This window comes from Caretta caretta, chromosome 7 (genome assembly GCF_965140235.1).
Source record: "Caretta caretta isolate rCarCar2 chromosome 7, rCarCar1.hap1, whole genome shotgun sequence".
In the NCBI taxonomy this organism is placed as follows: Eukaryota; Metazoa; Chordata; order Testudines; family Cheloniidae; genus Caretta; species Caretta caretta.
Window position 1 is genome coordinate 18,996,995 of NC_134212.1, and position 18,984 is coordinate 19,015,978.

Sequence of the window (18,984 nt, forward strand, 5' to 3'; positions counted from 1 at the left end):
TGGGGCAGGTCACTTCCCCAACTTGTGCCTCTGTTTCCCAATTTGTAAAATGGGGATAATAATACTGACTTCCTTTGTAAAGAGCTTTGAGATTTGCTGATTATGAGAGCTACATATTATTTCTCAGTTAGCACAGAACACCAGGGTTGTAACCAATAGGACTTTATTCCATTTTTATTGAAACCAAAAACCACCTGAGGTACAGTACACAAAAGTGTCTAAAAAAGAAATAGTTTAAAATTAATAGCTTTGAAGATTTGGGAAATTTTTAAATAAGAACTTTCAACCAAATGTAAAGGCAAATTGTAAAGCAATAATACCTTTGTACACTTCACTGCTCCTTTCCATATGAAGGTAGTCTCTGTGTGGTCCTTCGTCTTACCCTCAAGTTGTTTTCACTAGGTATCAGGATCGGATTCTTTTTTGGTGAAGGACTCTGGCAAGTCTTTAGGGTACTTGAGTGGGGAGAGCACAGCTCAAGCTGAAAGCTCTCCGAGCCCTCCTCTGAAGAAGGGGATGTTGAGCCTTGGTCAGAGCCTTTCCACCAGGAGAGCCACAGCTCAAGTTTCAGTACTTATCTGTGATGTCCTCAGTTGAGTTAACCAAAGTCCTCCAGCAAAAAGAACAAGTCAGACCCTGATCATGTAGAGGAAGGGAGGTTCTGATTACACATCAGAAAGGAACTGCATAGGGCACAATATTTTGCTCTACAGTTCATCTTCAATTTCAGAAAACTGACATTAAGGCTGATGATCAATACTGCGTTTGTAGCTTTTACCATTAACGGTTACAGGATGTTCATCAGATTTTCATATATCTAGAAGGGTCATATAAATCATGTTAAGTGATTAATCTCCTTGCATTGCAACTAGTGTGCTATTAAATCCATCTGTCATTGTTCGTTCTGCTGACCCTCTGTAATAGCAGACACTGCTCCTTGGCCCTTATTGACATCGCTGATGCACACCCACAGTCCGTCTACTGATTCCTTCCATAAAGTGACCTGAAAACAGATCAGGAAGGAGAAGTATTAGCCTTAGTAAAATACCAGTACTCTTCCCCTCCCTTCTTTTGGAGTTCACTGTACACCACATGGTCTTTCCCCACCATTGTTCGTTTCATACACTTTTTAAAAACACCTCTGCATATTGCTGAGTCCAGTCATCTCTTCATATGATCACGCCTAATGATAAAAGGTTCTTCATAATGCTCTCAACCCAGACAATGACTGACATCCTAATTCATAAGTTCTGACAGTTATAACTGCACAAGGAAGGGATGGTATGTTAATATCCTACATAAGACACTAACTGATTCCACTGCCATCAAACAATACTGGACCGCAATTCTAATTTCCATACCCCAGAAAGCACTGCAGTTTGTCAGTCCTAAGTAGTTGAACAGGAGTTTGGCCTTTCTGATGAAGAGAACAGGAAAGGTAATGTACAAGAAATAGGTAGCACTAGACTACTTAGGATAAGGAGGTTTGAAGATAGGAAGACAGACTTAAAACACCTCACTTAGATTCACGTGTGACTGGTAATGTGAAAAAGGAAACCTAATACAAGAGACTGAATTCCCAGATCAAGGTAGTCCTCTCTGTGTGATGCTACTGCTGACCATCTCAGTTAAGTCAGGGTAGCTGGTTAACTGACCAGCAGAATCTGGACAGTGCAATTCTCCAGAATAAATTCTAACTAACTACACCCCTACTTAAAGTGAATGTACACTGGAAGGATTGTATTTTTCAAAATACTCCAAAAGAATTTAGCTCTTTAGTGTTTTAAAAATCAGGTGTTTAACTCTCTCACTGAAAGAAACAGAATCTTATTTTCAAATTGCCTTTAAAGTATTTTGTTAAGAGAACTGGCTTGTACATCCACTAGAGACAAGAATGAAGAAAGCCCTTCATGCTGGACTGGAGCCTACACCAGAAGTCATGTTCTTGATATGGCTCAACTGAGAATTTGGAAAAGCACCTAACAGTTCAGAGCTTAAGTTAGCATTGTGCTCCATCAGTTAACTCTACTGAGAACAGCCACATGCAAAGTTCAAGCCACAGCACTCACTTTGTTGTCTCCTCCTGACACAGCAAGAATGTTTGCAGTAATAGACCAGCTAACGTGCCAGACTACATCATTGAACTTGTGCAGCAATTTTGGTGACCATGAATTTCCAGAGGCATCATCACAAGTCCAGATGAACACTCTGCCATCCTGAGAAAAAGCAAAACAAGTCTGTAGAACCAATGGTGGCATATTGCAATACTGAAACAAGATTATCTGGGCTTTATAGCTGCACTCTGCTCACTTCAAAAAGCAGCAACAACATAATCTGTAAGATAGTCAGTTTATGTGCAATTGTTTAAAAACACCATGACGACAACAGTGCTGGACAGGTTTGGTTTTTCTAAGAGGTCTAAATGAAAAATGCAGAAACATTAAAGAGCCGTTCGGGTCAAAAAAGTAGCTATATAGATATTGACATATCCCTCCTCAAGAGATCTGCTCTCTGAGCATTCTGGGTCACATCAGCTGAATTTTCTGCCATAAATATGTTCTCGTTACTTTTTATTCTGCCAGTCTTACAAAGCCAACACTGCCACACAAGAGCGAGCTAGTTCTTCTCTGGCACATACAGCAGTGGAACTGTTCAATAAATACCAACTGGAGAATCTTTATTACTGCTGAGGCTATAGGAACCTGAAAGGAGGACTGGACCCTCAAATCTCAGGTTGTTTCAGGGCTAGCAATTAGGGAAAAAATATTTTTATTTGTGAAATGGGCAAGTTAGATCCCAAGTCACTAAGAGCTTTTCAGCTTAGAACCACACTTCATAATGGGACTCCTGTACCCACTTTTCCTTTCTCTATCAAATGGCTGTCTTTGCTGCACTGATCTACTCCTTCACTCTCGTCAAATATTACGTCTGTTAAGCATCTGAGCTCAAACTCTGTAGAAATTTCTTAAGGGAAGTAGTGGAAGCCTAGGACAGCTAAGTACAGATGGGGCACAACATCCTAGAACAATGGATTGGCATGATGACTGGTTAGAGCTGAAAAAGCTGCATTATCTCTCCTACTTGATTACCTTTCATACAGCACAGCAATCTTGAAGTGGGGGGCATTGTCAGAGCCAGCATGTTTCTCACAGATGAGTGTCTTACCTGTGAACAGCTGGCAATGGTACTTGTTGGCAAACCTATGGAGGGAGCCCAGGCTACATCTCGGACCCAGTCACTGTGAGCCTCCAGCTTCTGTTCTTCCTTCCACTGGCCATCTTCCTCTCTGAAGAGATTGTAAGACATATTCATGCAAAGAAAGGAGCAGCAGCAACAACCCCTCCATTTTGGAAGGTATTCTGTAATGTATTCAATACTCCTGAGAGGGTGTCGGATTTATCCATAATGCTGGCAGCAGACATCCCCTTCTTCTCCCCCTCAGTATAACACAGACCTGACTTGAAGGGACAGTTGCTCTAGTGACGAGAATTCAGTTTCCATGGTCTGTACACCTCTTGGCTCAAGAGAGTTGGAATTATATTCCAACAACTTCAGGCACAGCCAGTTCAAAGTATATTTGCTTCTCAAAATATAAAGTGAAGCAGGATTGTGTTGAGTTTTAACCACCATAATAAATGCAATAGGATGCAAAAGTCATGGAACTGTTAAGAGAAAAGCTTTTAAAGCATGGAAGGCAACATGGAATTACTTAAAACGTTATATGAGATACCAACGATGGCATATAAAGGTTATTTGGGAGATCAGCAAAGAAACTGTTCCCTTTTACAGGAAGAGGAAAGAAACAAAGTCTCTAATTCAGACAGCGGGGATGCTTACTTCCAAATCTTGATGAGGTTGTCACAGCCACCCGATGCAAATCTTTTGATGTAATTTGGTTTTTGGCCAGATGGCTGGTCTATAAGGCTTCCTGGTACAACTGCAGGGGCCCAGCTAACAGCATTACAGCCGATCTGTGCAAGAACAGAATTTCACTGTTAGATTTCTTACTCTTTAAAGATGCTGGGGTTACAAGAGATACTATCTCTACCTTCCATACTGCTCCAGGGCAGCAAGCAGCCAGGGATGACTCCTGAACCTAAGTTTCCTACACAATGCTGTATTGAGATCTGATGAGCAAGCAGACCAGATATGGTCTCGTCTCAAACACAACACAACAGTTACTGAGAAGGCCAGGAGGGCAGAGAAGGGGAGGGGAAAAAAAGTTTAGTGGACAAAAACTACACCTTTCACATGCAAGTGGCTACATAAATCAACTTCTGTTTTTACTAAGACAAGGTAAAGCTGCACAGTGCTGCAGCTTTGAATGACTATTGTTAAAGGCAGCATATGAGGTCACAGGGCAGACCTGGCACTGCAGTCATCTCTCATTTCCATTCTATTTTACTGTCCACAATGTACAACAGCTTCCCACTTATATTTTACTTTTAACAAAAACTCTCATGTTTCATCTTGGGAAACCTCCTCTCCAAGTGTGTGTCACTTCACTGTTCTCTGTCTTGACTTAGACTGTAAGCCCTTTGAGGCAGCAACAGTATGCCTACAGAGCAACGTGCATGTTCACGGAGCTATAGAAATACACTTACAGTATGCGCATTGCTGATCTTTTTGATTTCCCACTGCCCATCGCCTGTGTAGCTCAACAATGAAATGGCCCCATCAGAGCTCCCGCAGGCGAGGATCAAGCCATAGTCATGTGGTGCCCAGCAGACGGAATTCACTGTCAGAAACATATTGAAGATTGGATTACTCCCTGTTATGACACTTTGGAAGCCACAAGTAAGGCACTAAGATGAAGTAAGTTACCTTTTTAATCAGCTTAAGGGTCCTTATTGAAGATAATAAAATACCTGCAGCATTTTTAAGAATAGTTTGAAATCCTGAGTTTCTTCTGTGACAGCTGAGACCCCCAGAACAGAGCCAGGAACTGAGTTATAGGCATCAACATCAGATTCAGAGGAAAAACGAACAGCTATTTTGCTTTAAACCATATTCATTTGTGCCAGGTGAGTACTTAATGGGAGCACAGCATACTACTGTGCATAATTATGGTCTTCAGGTTCCAAAACCCTGTTCCTTCCTACCAGGAATGGGAGTGATGCAGAGATTGTGTTCAGTGTTGGCAGAGAAGAGTACTTGAGAGATTCTGGCCAGTACACAAATAGTGTGACCCCCTTGCCACAAACTTCTTGTGATGATCCCTAGGGGGAGGTGATGGATGTGTGCTCAGAGACCTCTTCAGCCAAAAATGCCCCCAACACCACAAAATGCACTTATTTGTAGTTTTTGTAAGTCTACAGTCATATTCTGTTAAAGAATTGGAATCTTAAACCTTCAGTCAGGCTCAGCCCTAGAAGCAAGTATCTCGTGCTATCCAACAGCAGCTCAGTTGGCCCAATAAAGAGAGACGTACACACCAAAGACCTGATACAGCAGTCCTTACTCAAGCTAAGCTGACAACACATGAAGCAGCAGGATGGGGCGCCTACATCTTTTCCACTCTTCCTCAGGAGGCTGAGCACAGCAACCCAGGGTCCTGTGGGGTTTTTTTTTTTTTTTGTTTTTTTTTTAAAGGGAGACCGATGATCCAGAAAGGCCTGCCACTCTCACAGAACAGCCTCTTTATAAAAAAAAAAATAACAGCACTGTAAACCAACCCCACCTACTCTGAAAGCATTCCCGCTATAGTGACCATATACCATTCTGTTTGTAGCGTGCTGTATTATACCCATCTAGCATGATATGCCTGTAAGCTTGTTCAGTTAGGTATCCATTGTTGTGACACATTTCATAGCATACAATGCCCTTCATATGATGTTCATGTTATATATAATGAACTATCAAGCCCAAGATTGGCCACATAGGGAAGGAAGCACTATATTGTAGAACTCTTCTCCATGCCAGTTTAAGATGGTATTTTATGAAATGGTCCTTTTCCCCCCTTATTTAATAAAAATGACATTAAAATTTTAAACCCCAGTCACCTTCCAACACCCAAGACTGTCAAACACACACATTGTTATATGACAGATGAGCAAAAAGATTAAGATACAACTAGATCTCCTCTGCCCATTTACACGGTTAGAACACTCCACGTACCCGAGGAGTCATGCCCAGTGTACTCATATGTCTTTTCCCAAGTGCCATTTTCTTCCTTCCAGACAATAACTTTCCTGTCGTAGGAACACGAGGCCAGAATATTTCCATACATGGGATGAGCCCAGGCAACTTGCCACACAGGACCTTCATGGCTATAAGAAACAACAGTAGTTGGGAAAGATAAGGAAAGCATGGCATTTGAAGAGGAGAAACCTCTTTCAATCTTGCCTGTTTCACAGCAGGAAAATTGCAAAGCAATTTTTCCCCCCTCACAAATAATGACCACCAGACACTTCTGTAGTGTCAAAATGAAAGTGGGAGAGCAATGAAGGGTGCAACTTGGATGCAATGGTTAAGATAAAATCCCAAATATTTATTCACACACTAGCTACTAAGAGTGCATATTTATTTCTAGAATACCAGAGATGTCAAGATTGAAAAGCATCAAGTTATTTTTAACTTGCTTGCTTTCTCCACTCACAGTAATACAAGGAAAGTTTAAAGACAGCCAGCCAGAGTAACTACTTCCCAGGAGGAATCTATAGTGCACACTGCATAGTGCAGGTGTGAATTATTATGCACATCATTTAAAAAAAACACACACCTGTAGAATAAATATAAAATTAGAAAATTAAAAAGTTAGCTTAAGTCTGGTTAAAGAAATGTGTTGTAAAGAAAGGCCTAACTAGCAAGTAAAAGAAAGAGCATGAAAGAAATTAATTATAAGGCCAGAAGCAATGAAGTACAGAGGATGTCTGATGCAATAAGACAAACAGAACCTGTCCTAAAAGCCAACGCAGATCTTCTCACCCCACATGCCAATGTTAGTTCAAAAATTAGGGCCTGTGTGACCCCAGGTGCAAAGGAGAAAAACAAAACAAAAACCTGTTTGTCAGCGGTAGAGAGGAAAGGCTGTAAATCTTCTCTGGATTAAGACTAGAAAATAAGGGTGAACTGTCTCAAATTGTTTTTTTTAGCTGAAGTCAGTACTTGGCAGTGACACCTCTTGTTTGTTAAAGGGTTTAAAAAGTAAACTCAAAGCGTTCCATTACTAATACCTGCCTGACCATGCTGGAGCCAACCAATATGGGTCTAAGTCCCACTGGGTTTAGCCCATTTGTAAGAATTTTGATCAAATGCTTATAAATGTTTTGTTACTGTTTGGATGTGGTAAGTTGCTTATTATTTACACTTTTTAGGCATGTTTGGAGCAACTGTATAAATACCATTTGGTCTTTTGATTTAATAAAGGAATTTATGGTTCATTAGTGTTGTGATAATATCCTGCATAAATAATAATAATGATTCCAATATCATCCCACCAGACATTGTCATGCCAATAATCCATTGATTAGTTACATGAGATTATTTTTCATTTAATGTACTCACCCTCTCAGGTCAGCTATGAGGATCTGCCCTCCATTCCTTACATCAAAGATTTTTACAGATCTGTCAGAGGAGCAGGTTGCTAATCGAGTACCATAATAATCCATCTGAGCATCATGCTGGAAGGTAACAGAGACTTCCATTAACATCTGCATACTCTTGCTGCATTAATAAATATTATGGATTTTATGCTTTAAAAGTAGCTGTAACAACTGTGAACTGTTTACCAAGTCAGAGCAGTAGGATAAAAAGGTTAGATAGCTTATAAATGATCTTATTCATATAAATCATTTCATTTCCCAGAGATATTTTCTTATTTTCTCAAAAGAGTTAGCTATTAAAATACAGATATTAAAAGTATTTTACACTTCTCTATGACTTGGGTATATCATTCCACTATAGTAAAAAGTTGTAGTGTCTAGTAGTTATAGCAAGAGACAGGAAGCTGGTACTCTGGGGTTCATTCTCTGCCACTGACTCTCTAGCCCTGCGCAAGTTGCTTAATTTTATTTATTTCAGCTTTCCTCTTTGTAAAATAAAAGAATACTGACCTACCTCACCTGTGTATCCAGAGGCTTCATTAATCAATGTTTGTAAGTCATTTTGAGATCCTTCCATATAAAGCACCAAAGAAGTGCAGAGTTATCAAGAAAAGGCCCTTGTATTTTCAGTGGAAGACTCACATTCTGAAGTGCCATTATACTCCCTATCTAAGTAGGCATGCACACATTAATCCTCCTCAATTTCATTCTTCCAAGTTCTCTAAGCAACAGCCTACGTTCTTAGGGTTGGGTTTTTTTTTTTTTTGTTTCACAGCAGCAGGTCCCAGACATTACAATGAGAGCTCTTAATTGTTTCTCCTTCCTCAACCAGCTCAACTTCCCTAGCCATCACCAAATGAAATAGGCTTAACAGCTTTCAAGGCTTTTGCTTTCTTCCATCCAAAGCTGTAACACATCCCCTTACCTCTACTACACGCTCACTCAAGCTGTCACTAGGAGGTGCCTTAAGGATAACCTCACTGAAGTCATTGGGATTGCACAGGTAACTGGGAGCAGAATTTTCCCCACTACTACACTTAAAAAAACAAAATTAAAACAGTTTTGCTCTACTGAAGAAAAAAATCCTCAGTTTTTATTTTAAAAACTAAAATACTTACAATCATGTCCTCATGAGAGGTGTCCACAGTGTTAATTACTGACACCTGGGTGGGGAAAAATAATTTATATTTAGTGCATATGCCAACCTGGAGACAGAAACTAACATAGTTTAACCAGAGGCAAATTTATATTAAAAAACCTAGGTAAGATGTAATCACCTATGCTTCACTAAGGATATAACCCATTTCCATTCAATAAGAACTTCATTTCAGGTCAATCTTAGTTTATCTTTGCAAATGTTGTTGTTAAGGTGGAAAAAGTACAAATAGGCATGCTTTGTTCTGGGTTTTGGTAAGTGAATTTGGCACTGACTTGGCCCTCTACGGAGAATGAAGTCCTCTCATTTATGAAAAAGAGTGAAAGCCCAGGCCCTGGCAATGCAATCCTCCACACAGTACCCTACCAATATTTTTAGCCTCTGTCCTGGAAGAATCACATCTAGAGAAGGAAGGACAGCTTGATCTCCCTGACTAGTCTTTGCTGAGGCTGTCAACAAATGTGTGTCAGTGCAAAGAGATTGGAAACTGGACTGAAACCTAACTCATTTCACAGGACCCACCTGAACAGGCATCAGCTCCTAGTTATTTCAGCTCCTTAGCCAGACTAGACTTGATGAAGCAATGCAGAAGTAAAGGATTGTACCCATCAATCCCTTGAACTGTTCAGTCCCCCTAGTAAACTTTTTGGGGATGAAGGACAAGAGAATACCCTCACCAGACATTCAGAATGCATAACTTCCCCACATTCTGACTTCATTCACCTGGCACTGCTCACTTCAGAATACCAACGAATCCTGTTTGGTTGGCAGGGACAGCCTTTTTGCATCTATTCTGCATCTTGCTAACAGTCCCTTTGTAAGAAGGCAACAAGACCACTAGGCAGCAGCTAAAATAAGGGGCCGGAGCTCCAGAGTTTTTACTCCAATTCAGACAAACAGGCTACAAAGAAGTCACTTCACCTCTCTGTGCCTCACCTGTAAAGTACAGTTCTCCAGTCTGTGAAACAGGGTTAATGATACCAAACACCCCCAGGGTGTAAAGCGCTATACAAGGACGTGTCTACACTTACAGTGCTGAACCAGTGCAGCTGCTGCATTTCAGTGAAGACATGACTATGCCAACAGGAGAGCTGCTACGGTTGGCATAGTTAATCCACCTAAGCGAAAGGCAGGAGCTATGTCAATGGGAGAAGCCCTCCTGCCGGCATAGCAGGGTCTACAATGGGGGTTAGGTCAGTATAACTACGTCACTCAGAGGTGTGGATTTTCCACGCCCTTGAGCGACATGGTTATAGCAACATAAGCTGGTAATGCCGATCCAGTCTTAGGTATATAGCAGGCATGTATCACATGTCAAAGCCCAATGTGGCTGTTAAAGCTTATGTATCTTCCAAGGAGGCACTGTAGTTTGTGGAACAGCCACGAGCAGCAGCCGCTGGGGCTACACTTCTGCTGCCTCTTCAAACAAAAGATTTATCTTCTCTATCCTACACTCTACTCCCGAGACGTTTCTGATTTGCTACCCATCACACAACAGGGTAAAGGGGGCAGGGGAACTACTGAACCGGAGCTGCTGGGGCATGGAGACATCACCCGGCCAGGGCCCTGCAGGTGGGAGCTCTCGAGCCTACGGCTGACGAGGAAGCGAGGGGCGCGTCCTCACTTCGGGCCAGTGTGAAAGCGGGGAAGACACCCCCCGCCAGTGGCCGCGGGGGAGGCGAGAAGGGCCCGTCCCGCGGGAAGCGCGGGGCAGGCAGGGGGCGCGGGATGGACCTGATCAGCCCGCGCAGATACGGGGAGGTCGAGGCCCTGGGGCACTGTCTCCCTCCCGGTGGAAATCAGCCGCTCGCGGGAACCTTACCATGGCGGCGGCGGCGGCGCTAACGCTGCTCTGGCTGCGGGCTAGGCCGGGCCGGGTTCCTGCGGCTGCAGCCGGCGGTTCTCAGACGTGGCAGCTCCCGGTCCGGCGATGAAGCCACCCCGGTCGGGAACATGAGCCCCACGCTCTTCTTCCCGTCACGCCAAGGTTCCGCCTGCCGCTCAGGCCCAGCTCGCCCACACGTCCTGCTCAGTGCGGTCACTCACCCCTGCGGGATGGGCTTCCTTACCCACTGCCAGCTCTCAGGCCCTGCTGCGCTCAAAACCTGTCCTGCTGCCTTGCCCTCGCAGCTCCGTGCCGCCTGCGGGCAGGCCTAGCTCCTCCAGCGCCAGTTGCTCTCTAGCCTGTGGGGAGCGTACCACTCTCCAGTATTAAGTTAATGACACCAAGGGAGGGGGCAACACGAAAAGGAGGACGTGTGGCACCTTAGAGACGAGCCAATTTATTTGAGCATAAGCTTTCGTGAGCTACAGCTCACTTCATCGGGGGGGAATCTCATTCATTCCTAAAACAGCCCACGCAGTGACCCCAAACTTCCCAGGGGGCCAAATAGCAACTCCTGCTAGATTTTCCATTTCGCCTTTAAAACGGACTAGCCACCTCAGGCAGCTGCCCTTTTACCCAGATTAAAGGGCTTGCCTACTACATTACCCAGACACAGAAGTCAAAAACCAGACAGGTGGCAGCCCTACCCCAGGGAGTTGTTCCTGATTAACTCCAGCTGTGGACACTGAGTCTGGAATAAAAATGCCTCGTTCCTGTTTAGCTGAACCATAGAACAGTTAATCAGGAACAATTTAACACACTGGCAAGCCCTAAACTGCTTGTTTTGCTGTCCTATTCCCATTAACTCAATGTCTTGGAGAGAGCAGCACCAGTGGGTTAGAGCTGGTATGAACGAACAGGTGAGTTACAGTGCACAGGGCCCAGCCATACTGCTCGAGATAAGCCAAAATCTCAACTGAAACAGCCTCAAACTTATTGGAAGTTCACATCTGGCTAAAAACATAGGGATTTGGGACCCATCTTTATAATCAGCTGAACCAAAACCCCAGCTCCAAATATTTCTAATCTTTGGCCAGCATCCACTAGCCTCTCTAATAGGGTTACCAACTTTCTACTCCCACAAAACCAAACACCCTTGACCCGCCCCTCCTCAGAGGCCCTACCCATGCCCTGCCCCTTCTCTGAGGCCCCACTCACTCCATCACCTCCTCTCTCTGTCACTCACTCTCCCTCACTTGCTCATTTTCACCTGGCTGGCTCAGGGGGCTGGAGTGTGAGAGGGAGTGAGGGTCTGGCTGGGAGTGAGGGCTCTGGAGTGGAGCCAGGGATGATGAGTTTGGGGTGTAAGAGGGGGCTGAGGGGTGGACCGAGGGGTTTGGAGTATGGGAGGGGGCTCCGGGCTCAGGCAGGGGATTGGGAGGAGGTATGGGCTCTGGATGTGAGTTCTGGGGTGGGGCCAGAAATGAGGGGTTCAGGGTGCAGGAGGGGGCTCTGGGAAGGGGCAGAGAATTGGGGTGGGGGGGTGAGGACACCAGCTGGGGGTGTGGGCTTTGGGGTGGGGCTGGGATGAGGGGTTTGGGGTGCAGGAGGGTGCTCTGGGCTAGAAGTGAGGGGTTTGGCGGGCGGGAGCGGGATCAGAGCTGGGGTTTGGAGGGGGCTCCAGCTGGGGGTATGGGCTCTGGGGTGAGCATGAGGGTTTTGGGATGCAGGAGGGTGCTCTGTGCTGGGATTGAGGGGTTTGGAGGACAGAAGGGGGATCAGGGCTGGGGCAGAGGTTGGGGCCCAGGAAGGGGTCAGGGGTGCAGGCTCCAGGAGGCCCATACCTCAAGCAGCTCCCAGAAGCAGCTGTTCTGGTTTCTACATGGAGGCGCTGCCCTGTCTGCAGGTGCTGCCCACACAGCTCCCATTGGCTGCGGTTTCTGGCCAATGGGAGCTGCGAGGGCAGTGGTAGTGTGCAGTGCTCCCTGGCTGCCCCTACATGTAGGAGCCAGAGGGGGGACATGCCGGCTGCTTCCCAGGAGCTGCATAGTGTGAAGGCTAGTAGGGAGCTGCCAGCCCCACTGTGCGGAGCTGCCAACTAGACAGTCATCGGCCTGGTCAGCAGTGCTGACCGGAGCCATCAGGATCCCTTTTGAACTGAGTGTTTTGGTCGAAAACCAGACACCTGGTCAGTGGTCACCCTATTCTCTACTACTGGTTGAGAGTCATGAGTATAACTAGACCCTTAACTCCCAATTTTTTAAATAACTGTTGAAAGTTTCTTCCAGTTGTTAGGACACCATAGTTAGCATCTGAAAGGTTAGCTTCTCAAAATTGCTATCTGTAAGGCTCCAATTGCTTCTCAAAATTGCTACCTGTAAGGCCTCAGTTCTGCAATGAGCTTCCATGCAGCCGCTCAGAGCTTACAGGAGGAAAAGTCTCCCAGATTCTAAATAAACTTGAAATCTGCTGGTCCTTAAAACAGAGTTTTACCCTTTTGCATCTCAAACCAATCAATAATTGGGATTTCTGTGACTATTGTGTGCAGAATAATTGCAAATGTGAAACCCTAGATGGTCACAGATTGTCATGCTATAATAACTAAATTTTTAATCCTGATCCTTACTCTCAAAGGGCTCAGAGCACTGCAATAACAAGAAGGGGGTCAATAATATATAATAAAATCACTTCCCTCCTATAATAAAATATAATGTTACTGGGCATCTAACACCAAAAATATATATATATGAAAGAAGAAATAAATGTGGGGGCAAATAGCGGTCATAACAGAAATCCTTTTGTAGGGGAGGGGGAATGTTTTGAGTTGTCAGTTAAAAGGAGGGAAGGTCTCTGACGGATGTGAAGGGGTAAGATGCAACTACTTAGCAACTTAAGATACAACAGTGGGACCTTAAGATGATGTTTGCAGAATAGTCCTTGCCCCTAGGAGACAGTGCAGTCTAGTGGAGAGGCCAATGGACTGGGAGTTAGGCACTTCTAATCCTGGTATTCGCACTGATCAACTTGGGGAATTTGGGTAAGTCATTTAATGTTTCTCTGTCTCAATTTCTCCATGTGTAAAGTGTTGAGAATTATACTTATTTTCCTTTGTAAAGTGCTTTTGGATCTTCAGATGAAAAATGCTATCTAAGAGCTTATATTGTACCCCACGAGCTGTAAAAGTCAAAAAGACCCATTTACATTAATCTGCAGCCCTGCAGGGAAAGTGTAACATGATTGTAGATTGCTGAAAGCAGTGCTCCTTTATTCTGGACAACTTATTAGTGAAGAAGATGATCTATTAGGAGGTAATTAGAGGAACTGAGCAGTGCATCAAGGCCACCTCAGTGTGCTTTGTAAAGGCAATCTTCTCATCATGTACTCCCATCCCCAGAGCTAAAATCACTATCTGTGCAGTGCTCTGAGACCAGCAAAACAACAGATTGGAAAAGTGAACCTGAGTCTGTTGTGTTTTTTGTGTGTTTGTACAATGCCTAGCACAGGGGTGAGGCCCTGGTCCATAACTGGAATCCCTAGGCATTATCACAATACAAATAAACAATAATTATGTAGCATGTAGACTTAGAAAAGGCACAGATAACTTTGTCTAAGCTACTAACAACACCTGAGATTATAAGTGAAAAATTTTAAACTAACTTTTTTCCCCATTAATTTTATTTACTTTTTGCATTTCACTCAGTTTGGACAATGAAAACTACTTGCTGGTTTCTCTTTCTGGTTCTCATGCAATAACACAGTGTTTGGGTTTGTCCAAGGTTTAAATCCAAACTACAAGCTTTTAACATTTTCGTGAAATGAAGACAAATGTTTTTATTGAAATTTTTGTTTGTAAAGAAAACCTACATTTGGGCCTAAAATGACCTGACACGAGGCTTTAACAGTTACAGCGTTAGCATTTATAAAGCTCCAAAGCTTGTCTGAGGTTGTTAATGCTGTTTTTAAATTATTTATTTGTTGCTAAGCCTGAAAGAAGGAAGGATGGTTTTGTGGATAAGGCCTGGGATCTTATGGGTTTAATTCGCATGTTTGCCATAGACTTCCCTTGTGACTTTGGCTAAGTAATTTTGTGCCTCAATTCCACATCTGTAAAATGGAAATAATAATATTTCTTTGCATCCTTGACTGTGTTGTCTTTATAGAATGTGAGCTCTTTGGGTCCAGAACTGTCTTAGTGTAAGTAAAGTAAGTAGCGTCGTGGGACCTCTAAGTGATTCTAGAATATAATAAGAAACAATCTCCTTATGAAAACATAAATAGATTATAGTATTTTGCTAGTGTGACAGCCACCAGCTTGGCCAACCACTAGGCACCTCCAGAGCTAAATGCAAAAGCTGCCACAGCTTGAGCTAAAGAGTCAGGTTCTGTGGGTTGTAACAGACTCATATCCTCTGCGAATTGGGCACCAAGAGGGCTGTGTAATGCACATGGACCAGTAGGTTACAAAGGCCTGGTCTACACTACGAGTTTATGTCGGATTTAGCAGCATTAAATCCGAATTAACCCTGCACCCGTCCACACAACGAAGCCATTTTTTCGACATAAAGGGCTCTTAAAACCAATTTCTGTACTCCTCCCCAACGAGGGGATTAGCGCTGAAATCGACATCACCGTTTTGAATTAGGGTTAGTGTGGACACAATTCGAAGGTATTGGCCTCTGGGAGCTATCCCACAGTGCACTGTTGTGACTGCTCTGGACAGCACTCTGAACTCGGATGCACTGGCCAGGTGTACAGGAAAAGCCCCGGGACTTTTTGAATCTCATTTCCTGTTTGGCCAGGTGAGCTCATCAGCACAGGTGACCATGCAGTCCCAGAATCGAAAAAGAGCTCCAGCATGGACCGAATGGGAGGAACTGGATCTGATCGCTGTATGGCGAGAGGAATCCGTGCTATCAGAACTACGTTCCAAAAGACAAAATGCCAAAACATTTCAAAAAATCTCAGAGGCCATGAGGGACAGAGACTATATCAGGGACGCAACACACTGCCGCGTGAAACTTAAGGAGCTCAGACAAGCATACCAGAAAACCAAAGAATCAAACAGACACTCTGGGACAGAGTCCCAGGCGTGCCGCTTCTATACTGAACTGCATCCAATTCTAGGGGGGGGCCGCCACCACTACCCCACCCCTGTCCGTGGACTCTGAGGATGGGATACTCTCCGCCATGGCTGAGGATTTTGCAGATGGGGAAGATGAGGAGGAGGACGAGCTTGGGGAGAGCACACAGCACACCATTTTCGCCGACAGCCAGGATCTTTTTATCACCCTGACTGAAATACCCTCCCAACCCAATGAAGCCGGAGAAGGGACCTCTGCTGAGTGTACCTTTTTAAATATAATACATGTCATAAAAGCAAGCGTTTTTTAATGATTAAGTAGCCCTGAGGACTTGGGATGTATTCGTGGCCAGTACTGCTACTGGAAAAGTCTGTTAACATGTCTGGGGATGGAGTGGAAATCTTCCAGGGACATCTCCTTGAAGTTCTCCTGGAGGTACTCTAAAGCCTTTGCAGAAGGTTTCTGGGGAGAGCAGCCTTATTCCGTCCTCCATGGTAGGACAAAAAGAAAAGGAGTACTTGTGGCACCTTAGAGACTAACCAATTTATTTGAGCATGAGCTTTCGTGAGCTACAGCTACGAAAGCTCATGCTCAAATAAATTGGTTAGTCTCTAAGGTGCCACAAGTACTCCTTTTCTTTTTGCGAATACAGACTAACACGGCTGTTCCTCTGAAACCTGTCATGGTAGGACACTTTACCATGCCATGCTAGTAGCAAGTAATCTGGTATCATTGCATGACAAAGCCTGGCAGCGTATGGTCCCGGTGTTTGCTGGTATTCAGGCAACATCCGTTCTTTATCTCTCTGTGTTATCCTCAGGAGAGTGATATCATTCATGGTAACCTGGTTGAAATAGGGGAATTTGATTAAGGGGACATTCATAGGTGGCCGTTCCTACTGGGCTGCTTGCCTGTGGCTGAAAATAAATCCTCCCCGCAGTTAGCCACGCGGTGGGAGGGGGGGCCATTGGCGCTGAGCTGTTCGCGTTTGGCTAGCAGGGATCTTCCCTGATACCAGCCAGGCGGTGGGGGAGGGGAAAAGCAATCATCCCAGAGAATTGGATGGGGGGAAGGGGTTAGTTTGGTTTCTGCTGCTGCACGATAACAGGAAAACTGCAGCAGTAAATGGCCAACTCAACGGGATTTGCTTGGTATGGGAAAGGAGGGGCTGCTGTTATGAAGGTTGCAGAAGCCGAAAGACTATAGCTTACCATGGGTGCCTGCAAGCCAAATTCTGTTGCCTGCGTGTGATCTCTAACACCAAAGCTGCAGGCACTCAATATAAGATGCAAAATGCGACCTTGTACCAAAATCACATGTGCTATGTAATGTGAATAGTGTTGTTCACTGTGAAAGAGTATAGCCATTGTTCTGTAAAATGTATCTTTTTAAATACTTCACTCCCTTTTTTAACTCCAGCAGCTGCAAATGTTTCAAGCCTCCCTCCTCCATCCCAGAGGCTATCTCAGATAAGGCGGCGAAAAAAACGCACCTGCATTGACATGTTCTCTGAGCTCATGCGGTCGTCCGGCACTGACAGAGCTGTGTGGAGGGACACAATAGCAGAGTACAGGACGGTGGCCGATGAATGTGAGGAGAGGTGGTGGTAGGAAGATCAGAGGAGGCATGAGGAAACGCTGGGGATACTGCGGGATCAAACGGACATGCTCTGGCGTCTGGTGGAGGTTCAGGAATGGCAGCAGGACCACAGACTGCCGCTGCAGCCCCTGCTTAACCGCCCTCCCACCTCCCCAAGTTCCATAGCCTCCTCACCCAGACGCCCAAGAACGCGGGGTGGGAGGCTCTGGGCACCCAACCACCCCACCCCAGTGGACAGCCCAAGCAACAGAAGGCTGGCATTCAACAAGTTTTAAAGTGGCCTTTTCCTTCCCTCCTATCCTCCTCCCACACCCCACCCAGGCTACCTTGTGAGTTATCTCCCTATTTTTATAATCAATTAATAAAGAATACATGTTTTTTAAATGATAGTGACTTTATTTCCTTTGCAAGCAAGCTGTGATCGAAGGCAGGAGAGCGGATGGCTTACAGGGAATTAGAGTCAACCAAGGGGGCGGGTTTTCATCAAGGAGAAACAAACAGAAGTGTCACACAGTACCCTGGCCAGTCATGAAACTGGTTTTCAAAGCTTCTCTGATGCGCACTGCTTCCTGCTGTACTCTTCTAACCGCCCTGGTGTCTGGCTGCGCGTATTCAGCTGCCAGGCGATTTGCATCAACCTCCCACCCTGCCATAAACGTCTGCCCCTTACTCTCACAGAGATTGTGGAGCACACAACAAGCAGCAATTACAATTGGAATATTGCTTGTGCTGAGATCTAACCGAGTCAGTAAACTGCGCCAGCGCGCTTTCAAATGTCCAAAAGCACATTCTACCACCATTCTGCACTTGCTCAGCCTATAGTTGAACAGCTCCTGACTACTGTCCAGGGTGCCTGTGTATGGCTTCATGAGCCAGGGCATTAAGGGGTAGGCTGGGTCCCCAAGGATAACTATAGGCATTTCAACATCCCCAACAGTTATTTTCTGGTCTGGGAAGTAAATCCCTTCCTGCAGCCGTTTAAACAGACCAGAGTTCCTGAAGACGTGAGCGTCATGAACCTTTCCCGGCCATCCCATGTTGATGTTGGTGAAATGTTCCTTGTGATCCACCAGTGCTTGCAGCACCATTTTAAAGTACCCCTTGTGATTTATTTACTGGCTGCCCTGGTGGTCCGGTCCCAAGATAGGGATATGCGTTCCGTCTATAGCCCCACCGCAGTTAGGGAATCCCATTGCAGCAAAGCCATCTAGTATGACCTGCACATTTCCCAGAGTCACTAACTTTGATAGCAGCAGCTCAGTGATTGCGTTGGCTACTTGCATCACAGCAACCCCCACAGTAGATTTGCCCACTCCAAATTGATTCCTGACTGACCGGTAGCTGTCTGGCGTTGCAAGCTTCCACAGGGCTATTGCCACTCGCTTGTGAACTGTGCAGGCTGCTCTCATCTTGGTATTCTTGTGCTTCAGGGCAGGGGAAAGCAAATCACAAAGTTCCATGAAACTGCCCTTATGCATGCAAAAGTTTCGGAGCCACTGGGAATCATCCTAGACCTGCAACACTATGTGGTCCCATCACTCTGTGCTTGTTTCCCGGGCCCGGAATCGGCGTTCCACGGCATGAGCCCGCCCCATTAACACCATTATCTCCAAATTGCGGGGGAACGCGGTTTTAGAGAAGTGTGTTCATGTCCTCATCACTGTGCTGCTGTCGCCTTCTCGCCTGGTTTTTCAGGTGCTGGTTCTGCATACGTTGCACGATAATGCGCAAGGAGTTTACAATGGTCATAACTGCTGTGGTGAGCTGAACGGGCTCCAT

The 18,984-nt window shown here is 45.0% G+C and overlaps 1 protein-coding gene and 1 long non-coding RNA gene across 2 annotated transcripts; one reads left to right on the forward strand and one right to left on the reverse strand.

The window, feature by feature from the left end:
- Window positions 1–146: 146 nt before the first annotated feature.
- SEC13 (SEC13 homolog, nuclear pore and COPII component) lies at window positions 147–10,873 on the reverse strand. Its single transcript, XM_048858326.2, has 9 exons — window positions 10,523–10,873; window positions 8,663–8,707; window positions 7,507–7,622; window positions 6,118–6,269; window positions 4,605–4,738; window positions 3,838–3,971; window positions 3,166–3,286; window positions 2,070–2,216; window positions 147–1,003 (listed from the first exon to the last, which is right to left on the reverse strand). Exons 1-9 carry the CDS (start codon window positions 10,523–10,525, stop codon window positions 893–895), a joined length of 963 nt encoding a protein of 320 aa, XP_048714283.1. The 5' UTR covers window positions 10,526–10,873; the 3' UTR covers window positions 147–892.
- LOC125640140 (uncharacterized) lies at window positions 10,019–17,592 on the forward strand. The gene is made up of 2 exons (XR_007357696.2): window positions 10,019–10,272; window positions 17,026–17,592. It is a non-coding gene; the product is annotated as an uncharacterized LOC125640140 (long non-coding RNA).
- Window positions 17,593–18,984: the final 1,392 nt, after the last annotated feature.